The sequence below is a fragment of the Protopterus annectens genome, chromosome 12.part0, assembly GCF_019279795.1.
Source record: "Protopterus annectens isolate FY-2018-M chromosome 12.part0, PAN1.0, whole genome shotgun sequence".
In the NCBI taxonomy this organism is placed as follows: Eukaryota; Metazoa; Chordata; order Ceratodontiformes; family Protopteridae; genus Protopterus; species Protopterus annectens.
Genome location: NC_056746.1, coordinates 85,959,930 through 85,972,097, shown reverse-complemented (window position 1 = coordinate 85,972,097; position 12,168 = coordinate 85,959,930). Strand labels below are relative to the sequence as shown.

Below are 12,168 nucleotides of genomic sequence, written 5' to 3'. Positions count from 1 at the left end.
AACATCTGCTAAGGAGTTCTGTGCTCCTGGTAGAAACCTTGCCTGAAGATTGAGGTGTAAACTGAGAGCAGTCTCCCACAAAATCATTGCTTGCCTGCAAAGAGGGTACGAATGGGTTCCCCCTTGCTTGTTGATGTACCACATGACAGTTGTGTTGTCTGTTTGAATCAACACTTGGCCTGGGTGAAGTAAATCCTTGAAAGCCATCAATGCAAATTGGACTGCTAACATCTCCTTCAAGTTGATATGCAAATGTTGAAGTCTGGCAGGCCACGTGTCTTGAACCCATTTTCCATTGAGGTGTGCTCCCCAAGCCTTGTCCGAGGCATCTGTCGTTAAAATCTGACTCGCCTCTGGTCGGGTCACAGAGAGTCCCTTGTTTAGGTGACATTCCTGAGCCCACCACAAAAATTCCTTTTGAATGCAAGGTATTATTTGAATGACAGTGTCCAGATCTTGGCAGTGTTGTGTCCATACATTTTTGAGATACCATTGTAGCTTCCTCATATGCAGTTTGGCATTGGGAAGCACCAGAATACAAGATGCCATGAACCCCAAGGCTTGAAGGACTGTCCTTGCAGTCAGCCTGGACCGTAGAGACAATTGATGGAAGTAAAGAGTAAGGTTCTTTTGCTTGTCCGGGGTCAAAAAGGCCATCTGGGAAGCTGTATTCAGTCTCACACCCAGAAAGCACATTTCCTGAGAGGGTACTAGACTGGACTTTGTTTCGCTCACAGAATACCCTAGGCACCTTAACACTGCCATCACATACTGTAGATGATGAAGAAGTTCGTACTTGTCTTGAGCAAGAATCAGGCAATCGTCCAAATAAGGATAAATTTGTATTCCTCTTAACCGTAAGAAGGCTATCACTGGAGCCAGAACCTTTGTGAACACCCTGGGTGCAGTAGATAAGCCAAAGGGCAATGCAGAGAACTGATAATGTAAAGTCCCAGCCCGAAACCGAAGGTACCTCCTGCAACTGGGCCTGATAGGAACATGAAGATAAGCCTCTTTGAGATCTAGAGTTACCATCCAGTGATCTTTGCCCAACAGAGGTAGAAGTTGTTGCAACGTCAACATTTTGAATTTTGGAATGTCCAGGTATGTGTTGAGGATAGATAAATCCAAAATCGGCCTTCAAGTGTTTCCTTTCTTTGGTACTAGAAACAGGCGAGAATAAAATCCTAGGCCCACTTCTGACAGAGGGACCTGCTGTATAGCCCCCATTTGAAGAAGTAAAGAAATCTGCTTGTGAGCCTCTACCCTTTGCTGAGGAGGAACATCTGGCATGCCTTTGAAAGGAGGCAATGTATGGAAATAAAACTTGTAGCCTCGGTCTATAATGTCCAACACCCATTTGTCCTGGGTGACTAAAAGCCAGTTTTGCTTGAAGAGTGCCAACTTTCCTCCCAAAGGAGCTGCCAGACAGGAAGAATCTGGCAGCTGAAAATGCAGGTCATTGGGCCTGTTTACGAAAGGACTGGCCCCTGCCCTCACCTGTAGATTGTGCAGGTGAACTCCATGTTCTAGGCCTGAAAGTACTCTGAGCTCTGCCCCTACCACGTCTAGATCTACCCCTAGACTGTGATTCAGAAGAAGGATAAGCCCATCCCTTAGTAGGCCAATTCCTGCTAAACTTAGGAGGCTGCACCTGCAAAAAATCTTTAACAGTCTGCATAGACTTAGCCTTGTCTTCCATTTTCTTCAAGACAGACTCCACAGGAGAACCAAACAAAACTTCAGACTGTAAAGGAGCATCCAAAATTCTAGTTTTAACATGCTCTGACAAATTCTGATCCTTAAGCCAGGTGTGCCTGCGAATAACTGAACCAGTGGCAGCCACCCTGGAAGAAGCCTGTAAAGCATCGAAACCACACTGCTAAGAATGCTTACCCACCTGTTCAGAGGCATGTACCAAATCCTGTAATTCCTTACACTCTATGCCCTCTGCCAAAGCATCCACTTTAGATTTTAATTGAGTAAGGAGAAAATTTTGATACTTCAACATATGAAACTGGCAATTCAAAGCCCACATTGCTAAAGTGGAAGAAGTATATACTTTCTTACCCCATCTATCCAGAGCTCTAGCATCTTTATCCATAGGAACTGGGTTCTTTACAACAGAAGCCCTGACACCCTTAGGTCCCTGGCTAATAGTTTCTGGGTCAGCCCTTGGACTCCTATACAGATATTTATGAGCCTCAGGTACTCTGTAATACCTGTCAGGCTTAACTGGCGCAGGAGGCAGAGAGTCTGGATTAAGGGAAGCCTCGGAGAAAACATCTTGAACAACATCCAAAACAGGAGGTATAGCCAAGGGCCTATGTTGTGGTAAAAACAAAAATTCCCTAAGCCTCTTTCGGGAATCTGAGAAATCCTGACCTTCCCATTTAAAATGCTCCCTCATAGAATGCAGGGTTTCTGAAAAAGAAAAATCCTCTGGAGGAGAAGCAGAAGGAGTGGAATCCTCTGCCTGAATCAGAATAAGGAGGAAAATCCTGAATGTCTTCAGCAAGACTCTGAGTAATCTGAAGCCTGCTCCAAACTTTCCACCTCTGGCTCCACCCTAGGCCTCTTATCAGGAGGGGGCATAGAACCTCTGATCAAAGAAATTAAATCTTCTGCCATTTTAAGCATGTGTTTTTTAGGCACAGAACCTGCAGAACTAGGACTGACACCCGTGGAAGGCAAACTAGGCCTGCCTTTGGAAGGAGCCTTAGAGACAGAAGGAGAAGGCCTAACCACCTTAGGCAAGGAAGGGAGAACAGCAACCTGAGAGGCCCCCTCAGCCTGACCTGACTCCTGAGAGGCCACATCTTGCAAAATCAAAGCCTCCCCTTGAGACTCAACTGAAACCTCGGCTGGATCCAGATTCCACCGTAGTTTCTAAAGAACCGGCGTCTGGAACGGACAACTCATCCTGCCTGGACTTTAAAGATTTTTCTTTGCACTTCTTCGCGGTAGCGGGCGTCGGAGGATCCGACGGCATATTATAATTACACCGCTTACCGAAGACAAGCCTAGCGCAGTCTAATCTACGTTTAATGGTGCGCTTATTAAACCTAGCACAAAAGCGACACCCGACTACGTCGTGCTCAGGTCCCAAACAAGGAATACAAAGAGAGTGGTAATCCCTATGCGGTATCTGTTTCCCACAAGAAATACAATTATTCACTTTTTCTGACATCCGGAATTAACTGAGGCAAGAAAAACAAAAATATTCCCCAACGGGGTACTTAGCCCAACTTGGTTTCGGTCTGAAACTCAGAATACGAAAATTTCAGAATGCCGAACGGCACTTGCACACGCTGCTTCTGCATCGGACCATGCGGCAAAAAAGACTGAGGATATGACGTCGGTCATGCGCTTTAATACCCTGACGCTCTGATGTCAGATCTGAGCGCCCATGACCGACGTCAGCCTAATACTTTGGTATTCGGGCCGACCGAGGACAGCGGACTACCCATATGTAAGGACTGCAGCAATGTGAGATGAAGAACATCTGGTCAATAAAATATTCCTGGTCACATACAGCCAAGTCTAAGCTACTCTTAAAAACAAATTATTTCAGCTCCTAGACACTTCATCAGAGAATGTCATCTCACCTAGCACACATACATTTCATATGCATCTTTATCTATCTAAAGAACACAAGTGGGAGAGCATTCACATGTCCTTTAAGTATTAACGTTTAACTGTGTGGAAGCACTGTTGTCTTCTGGGTCTGTGTAATACAATACTTCCACATTCTGAGAGTCAAACAACCTTCCCCACTCGGTTTTTCTTTCTATTTGATTAAAACTGAAAAGAATACAAAAAATCTTTGTTTAGTTTGACTTAATATGTCAGAAACAAGGGTGGGCTAACTTATGTACACCACACTGGTAACTTTTGAATCCTTGACTCTAAACAGCATGTATTAAACTGTGGGACAGTTCAGCAAATGAACAAGCGGACTGAAAACTACCTCCATGAATCACATCCATCAGACTGGCTTGACCCTTCGGTTGCTCAAAATTGCATTGTGATTGTGTTCAGTCCTCCTTACCCCACGCAAAAAAATAAACTTACAAAAATCTATTATGTCGAACCAAACCATTTGGCTTAGCTATAGAAGAACTACATTAGGAAGGGGAAAATACATTTTAGTTTACTCGATGAAAAAACATCTCTGTAGCCAAGAAAAGACATGTATTAAGTGCAATTAGTGATATTTAACCAGTATGGTAATCTCTTCCTCACCAATACAGTAAAGCTGTTAGCACTGCTATTATGTTGACACATACCTGTAATTATCCCAACCACAGTTTTATAAAGATACTGTCCTTTAGAACTACCGTAGATTATATACCATCTATGATAAACACCTTTCACAAGAAGTCATCCTTCATGTTACATAAATAGGAATACTTAATAAAACTCTATCAAATGATTTACAATTTAGTTTCTAAATAAAAGATGTAACTTATCTCATTGTGCCAATCTTAAATGTCAGATAACAGAATATTTCAAGTATGTGCTTACGTGCTCAGCAAATTTATAAACTGTTTCAGCCTAAATCTATATATGCATCTGCCCAGCAGGACACGACTTAAAAGACAAAAATGCTGACACCATTTTCATGTTGATAAATCTTTTTAATTATCTTGTGGCAGTTTTAAATGCTTTCAGCATCACTTATTTTTTCAGAGATTAATTCAGTTTGGCAACTACTAGCACTGTAAGTAGCCAGTCCCTTGGTCTATTTATTTTTGTTGATGAGAAGGGTGCATGGGCTGCAAGAGTCTATTTTTAGGCACGACACAATGCAAACAAGATATAGATGTTGTCCCAGAGCAAGCAGCAGCAGATGGCAACGTAGAGAAAAACAAAAATACTGTAAAGCAATAAAAGACATACTTAAAATACACATTCTTCAACAAACAGCTAAATATGGCTCAGTGAGGTCCTCTGTAACATCATTTAGATCTGTTTCAGAAATATGATACAAACTGTGGGTTCAGAGAGACCCAACTATTGATGCCAGCTACAGCCTGAGATGTGGAATGCTTTTCTAAAACATGGCACATGCTTGCCTAGAACACAGCAATTTTGGAATCAGAGATTTGTGTGTCTTGAAATTACTTAAACCTTATTTCCCTCAAGATATGGACATGTTGCAGCTTACAAGTCATTTCTCAACCCTTTGCCATAGCAGGCTACAAACAAATGAGCTTCACATTACAGTTCCTGGTTTGATAATGTCAGTTTCCACTTGCAATACATGGGCAAACAGTGCTCCCACATCATCTTAGAAGACAGACACCTGTGCCCAGCAGACTATCATGGACAAGAAATATAAAATGAAATGCTTGTCTGACGGTGAAATTCTCGTAGCAAATGACATATAGTATTGTGCAGCAGCTTATCTGAGCCAAAAGTCCCTTCTGAATTACTCAAAAACAGTTTCAAAACTTATTCTGAATGAGAATGTATTGTTTTCTACCCAAATAGATGGCGCAGTGGTTAACGTTGTCCCCACACAGCAAGAGGTTCTCCGGTTTGATTATCGGCTATGGTGCCTTCTGTGTGGAGTCTGCATGTCCTCCCTGCATTCGCGTGGGTTTCCTCTGGGTACTCCAGCTTCCTCCCACATTCCAAAGACATGCATCTGAAGTGTTTCTTCCCGGGCCTCCGCTGAAAATAGGCTCTGTCCTACTCGGACTTTCCCAGTCAACAAATTTTAAATAGACAGATAATAAATAAAATTGTTTCCATTGTTCCTGGTAGAAGAAATCAGTTTGCAGGGATGTTACAATCAATTTCTAACATTTTGAAAGGTAGGGTTAATATGGACATAGGATTTTGGGTGGCCATAGTGGTGCAGCAGTTAGCGTTGCTGCCTCACAGCAAGAGGTTCTCCGGTTCGATCCTCGGCTGGGGTGCCTTCTGTGCGGAGTCTGCATGTCCTCCCTGTGGTCACGTGGGTTTCCTCCCACATCCCAAAGACATGCTGTAGGTGGATTGGACACTCTAAATTGGCCCTAGGTGTGAGTGCGTGCATGTGTGTGCCTTCTGTGGAAGGTTAGGCACCAGGCTGGCAACTCGACACCGTAAAACTCCACTGCCAATCACGAGTGAAGAGGTGATCCGCTGTGGTGACCCCTAACCAGGAAAAGCCGAAAGAAGAAGAAGATGATTAAAGACTAGATTTTCTTGATATCGTTAATCATGCCACATTTTAACCAGTTCAGCACCTGGCATACCAAGCTTCTATTTTGGTTTGGAGCGATAAGAATCTTTTCCTGATCCCAAACAGTATACTCTGCCTCTGCCACATTAATAACAAATCAGTTAAAAAGGAGGAGTAATAAAAGCCTTGGAGAGATTTCATAAGACAGGAGGCATGTCCAGTTATCCTCGGTGGTTACTATGAAGTCCCCATTTCCAATTTGATAACCCAACCAGCCTTCCTTCTTCAATCAATAAACATAGTTTTGGCAGCAGCAGAGCTTACAGCTCACAGAATGAAAGGCACTCTCATTCCTTTAGCTCACAGAATGAAAGGCACTCACATTCCTTTAGCTCACAGAATGAAAGGCACTCACATTCCTTTAGCTCACAGAATGAAAGGCACTCACATTCCTTTAGCTCACAGAATGAAAGGCACTCTCATTCCTTTAGCTCACAGAATGAAAGGCACTCTCATTCCTTTAGCTCACAGAATGAAAGGCACTCTCATTCCTTTAGCTCACAGAATGAAAGGCACTCTCATTCCTTTATCTCACAGAATGAAAGGCACTCTCATTCCTTTATCTCACAGAATGAAAGGCACTCTCATTCCTTTAGCTCACAGAATGAAAGGCACTCTCATTCCTTTAGCTCACGGAATGAAAGGCACTCTCATTCCTTTAGCTCACAGAATGAAAGGCACTCTCATTCTTTTAGTCTTTTTCTGGGAGGAGGTGGTTGAACAGCTTGTAGCCATCACCCTACAAGGTCTTGGAATTTTCAAATCTTTATTTGATACCCTACTTTAATTTGCCTCTACTGGTATACAGGTAGAATGTTCTAGATAGAATGTCTAAGTACTACTTAGCAGTTACAATATTCCCATGAATACTTCGTGTTTCAAAGCTGTTACAGCAGGCTCTCTACCACGGACTCCTCCTGCAATGCGACTCTGAGGAATAGTCTCTGTCTCACCAAGAGAGGACAACCAGTAGCAGACGCTCAATCCCATCTCATCTGACTGACTAATCAATACCTGGGTCACCAAGGTTACAGTCGGGCTTCTTCTGTCTGTATCAGAGAAGTACCAAGAGGAAGGACTTCTACCTGAACATTTTAATCAAAGTGAACAAAGCTGGGAATATCAAAGCAGAGTCCAAATCTGACACTTATGCAGTACAAATGCATCCATTCCAGGAATGCTAAGCTTACCAGATAAATATCAACAGTCCTCAAATGCAATACTTAAAAAATGTAGAAATTATTATTGTCATTATCTGCTATGCCCTAGAAGGATGACTTGTATTAAAGTGAAAAGCAAATATTGCCTTTTTTTACTTAATCACTTCAAATTTTGTAGATGGCAGATGCAGCAGACTTTATGAAATAATATTAAGACCGGAAAAAAATGAGCAGTAGCCTTGACTCATACTATACTGCTTAATGGGTGGTTCAAATTGATATCTAGATTGCTCCCATAGCACAGAGGGATGAAGCCACTATGTGCATCCCAGATGACCAGTTTTTGTTGCTCCCATAGCACAGAGGGATGAAGCCCCTGTGGGCATCCCAGATGACCAGTTTTTGATTAGCTGATGGGTGCTGGTGAGGATGGGCAGGAGAGGATCAGGGGAGGGAGTCAGACTTGCTACTCAGGGTGCCACCTAGTGGGAGTACTGGGTGTTGCACCCACAGAGCTCACACCTGCATAACACAAGCAGCCCACATGGTCTGCAGCATTTGGCAGCACTGTGCTTCCAAATAAACACCTTCCAAAAGTCCGGTCCATGGTGCAGTTCTGGGGTAGTGCCAAGGGACAAAGCTCCTGGAATAAGTCGCTCTGCAGGATTGATCCCATACCCCTCTGTCTCTCACTGGAATAAATGGAGAGATTAGGCTTCATTGGCAAAAACAAATGGCTGTAGGACTCTCACCTCTCCTGGGAACGTCCAGCTTTTACATCTGCAAAATGAATGGGTCAGGTTGGTACTGGAGGCACAGTGCAGGGCCCTACTGAGAAGTGAGGAAATGGTATCCAAACAATTTGCTAACACTAGAATGAAAGCCTGTTCAGTCGAGCAAAAAAGACCAAACAGACCATGATCGAAAAAAATCAAAACTTACCTGAAGGCCTGGCAACCTTAAAGATGGCCACACTAATTAAATGAGTGGAAGGTGTACATTCCCCTGCACAGGGGATGTAGGAGACTTCATTGTAAGTTGACCTTGGTATGTTTGGTCCACTTGGTTCAAATGAACAGGCTGTGATCAGATTATCTTTGAATGACGGGAGGATATCCATTCAAGACTGTTGTGCTTAAAATTAACTTGGAAAAAACTCTGTAATACAACAGATTCATAGATACACAGAGGTTGAAGTCAAGTAAATACTGCTTGGTGAATCCATTTTGCCTTTTCTGCTGATAAATACTTCCGCTTTCAGTCCTACAGTAAAGTAAGCAGAAGTCCATGTTCTCCCATCATTCACTGCATCAGCTTTATGCCTAAGGGTTCTGCAAAGATGCACAAAACCAACATAATTCTGTTCATACAGCTGAAGCTATTGTCCTGACTACAGTATTGTGTTTGCAAACTCTGCTGCATACAAGTGTACATGCATTTGAAACTGAACACCACTTTGGTTCTATTTTTGCTAAATGTGGAGTAAGGAAAATGCCACAGTACTAAAATAATATAAAAGAAACTGAGCTTTTTAAAGGTCACAATACAAGTGCATTCATATTCTGAGTCAGTGTGAGTAATTGGACTGTTTGCATTCTCAGATTCAGAACAGTAATGTTTGTGACGATACCAGATAAACAACAATCTGCAATTATACATTGAGATGAGTCTCATGAGATGCACATGCAATGTCTTTTCCCAATATTAAATGAAATATTACCCAACATAAACCAAAGGTGGATAGAATTACAGCATAAACAGTCAAAGTTAGCAAGCTTCCAGGAGTGAAACTAAAAGGACTTGGTAATGATTCAGGCTTGACTAAAAAAAGTTGAGAGAGAAAATAATAAATTTAGAAAACAGTTTTGCAAATCTTTTAAAAGTTTTAAGTTTCATTTACATTTTGCTAGGCTGACAGCTGGTGCATAAAAGATAAATCTCACTATGTAACAATCTATATATTTGTAAATCCTTCATCATTTAAATCCACCAATCTGCAAACCCTTCCCTTGAAAGAGTTTTTAAAAGTCATTACCCACAGAATTACCTGTGATGGACAGAAAGACTTTGGCTACGGCTGCTTTGACACTGCTGTCTATTAATACTGCCTCACACGTATATATTCCGCTGTCAGCTGATGCTGGATTTACAATGGTTAAGCGTCTCCCAAAACTGCCAACTCCATTTGTGAGTTTCACACCATTTCTTTTCCATGAAATATTCAGTTTGTCAATTGGTCTGTGTGCAGCAAGAAAAAAAAAATCATGCATAACTTAAAACCACACAAGACAATACACTGAAAACTTAAAGGCATAAATAATTCCTTTTACAGGAGAAAAAAATGAAAAAGGTTAATCATATTCATTATCTAACATAAAAATAATAAAATCTAATCATTTAAATAATAGCTTTCTTTCTAGACTTTACTCAGTCAACAGTAATGAAATGTATCACCCTAGATAAAGTGACCGTTTTGTTTAAACACATGTAAAAAGTCGGTTATTAATGGTCTACTTTCTAACGGTCTCAGTCAGGCTGAAAATTAAACAGAATTTTATTTGAATGTTGACAATACAGTAGAGTGTTTTAAATGGAATGTACATGGCTATCCCATATGATGAAAATCCACAGTTCTACTTCACTGAGTATATGGCCATAGTAGACCTAGAAAAATAGAAACAATTATCTCTTGAAATTATGAGCTGCGATCATCACTTATAGACTGTGGAATGCATTGAGATGATGATGTCTCTTTACTAGTTTTAAATGTGCAGAGAAATATCTGAAAAATAACTTTCATAAACAAGTCCATATCCAATTTTGCAAGAACATAATGGTTATTAATTAACCTATACCAAACAAACGTTTTCCTCACAGTAAACTGAACCTAAATTAACACAACTGGCTTTTCTTGTATGTAATACTGTAAGACACAGTCTTTTGTCTAACAAACAAGTGATACTATTAGAACATCTTCCTCACCTACAAAATCGATGTATTCTGGTATCTGCTTAAAAAATACTTTTTTGTGCTTCATTAAAGCATGGACTAATATATGCTAGCAATCATTTGCATAGAAAACTACAACTACAGAGAACAATTTGAATTTCCTATAAGAAGTGAGGAGGGGAAATTACATAAATGACAAATACTAAACCGTTCTGGATAATCTTGCGTTTGAAGTGTGATATGCTATAGTAGCTGTACTGCCCTTCATTCCCTTTAAAAAGCTTTAACTACACCAGTCTGAAAATAAACACAATAACAAAAAGCAAATGCATAAACAGGTGACTACCTTGGAATTCCAAAATATCTCAACACATTTTCTCCAGTATCTTTAATTTACAAATACAGTCGACAATTACCAACAGTCTCTCTTTCTCTCTACTTATCACAAAACATCACACAAATATAATTACAAAAATGAATAAGTTTACATCTCTCTGTACCTTAAGGGACCTGCTGCTATCCTCTCCATTTTTTTTTTCTTTTTTGCCATTCTGTTAAGCCCACAGCAAAATAATTTAAATTCATTTATTTGATGGGGGAGGGGGACAAAGCAGCAGAAGCAGTCTTGCCTTAGATGCATTTAATACATTAAATCCTCTCATCATTCATTTTGCTCCATCATCCACATATTCCAAACTTTCCTGAATGCCTCTGTTGACCACTGCTCTATCAACCACTCTGAAAAAAACATTACGTGTGTCTACAACCCTCTCGGTGAAGAAATACTTTCATACATGTGTTGAAATGTCTGCGGTAAACATTTGAACAATGGCTGCCCTTCCCTACTCAGTCATTTTTGTTCAGGTTAACTCATTTGCAATAATCCTCTGTATACCCATATCATTTGCCCTCTATCCCTTCTGCTTTACCTACAGAACAGAGTCCAGGGTTCTCGAAGTCTTTGCTCATATCCTTTCCCATGGATACCTCATATTGTCTCTTGACTTTCCTCTTTACCCAGGTTGCTGGATTGATACAGGACCCTTTTTTTAGACAATTATCAAATACTTTACAATCATCCGGAACAGCCCAAGCTTAATTACTTACATTTATAATTGAATGAAGGCATGAACTAGTAAAATGTGATGGATAAAAATAGACCGGACTAAATCTTCTTCCCAACAGTCTACATGTAGAGTTTTCAAAATGAGATATAAGAAAGGTTGGAACAATGCAGCTTTGTTTCTTAAATCAAAATGCCCTAGAAAACATCCTACAATTCTTGCTATTGCCACCACACCCCATTCATATTGTTATTGGTTGTACAGTCTGGGTGTTCATAGGTAGGTATTTGGCTATTGGCCCTAGGGGCTATATAACCCAAGCCAAAAAGGTACCCTGGCTTTTGCCACCCAAGAAAATTATTTTCCTGAGCACCTGTCGAGCAGAGCCACAGAGGTGATCCCCAGGGTGAATTTCCCATTTCCCATCCAATCATCAAGATTTTTCTTGAAGACTGCTAATGAGGAGCTTTGTTTGATATAGATAGGTAGTTTGTTTCAGAGTATGGGAAGACTCTGGGACAGGAATCTATCCCTCCAGCATGTTCTGTTTATTGTGGTGACAAGGTTTAGGTTCCTACAGCATGTAGCTCAGAGGGACTGGGATTTCTTTAAGTGGAGCATGTCCAACAACTCTGGGTTTGACATAGCTTTCTATGTTAGGCAGAGATTGCCTCTGAGTAGGCGATATGCGAAGGAGTAAAGCTGGAGTTTTTTGAGACTGTCTGCATAGGGCATCTGTTTGAGGCCGGTAATCCTCTTT

General features: G+C 41.0%; 1 protein-coding gene across 1 annotated transcript in view; it reads right to left on the bottom strand.

Annotated features, from left to right (window-relative positions):
* SDK1 (sidekick cell adhesion molecule 1) overlaps positions 1-12,168 on the bottom strand; it is a 2,805,673-nt gene that overhangs the window by 1,700,826 nt on the left and 1,092,679 nt on the right. The window contains exon 6 of the mRNA XM_044089098.1: positions 9,443-9,633. Coding sequence (XP_043945033.1) covers positions 9,443-9,633 — 191 coding nt within the window. The remainder of the gene's footprint in view (positions 1-9,442; positions 9,634-12,168) is intronic.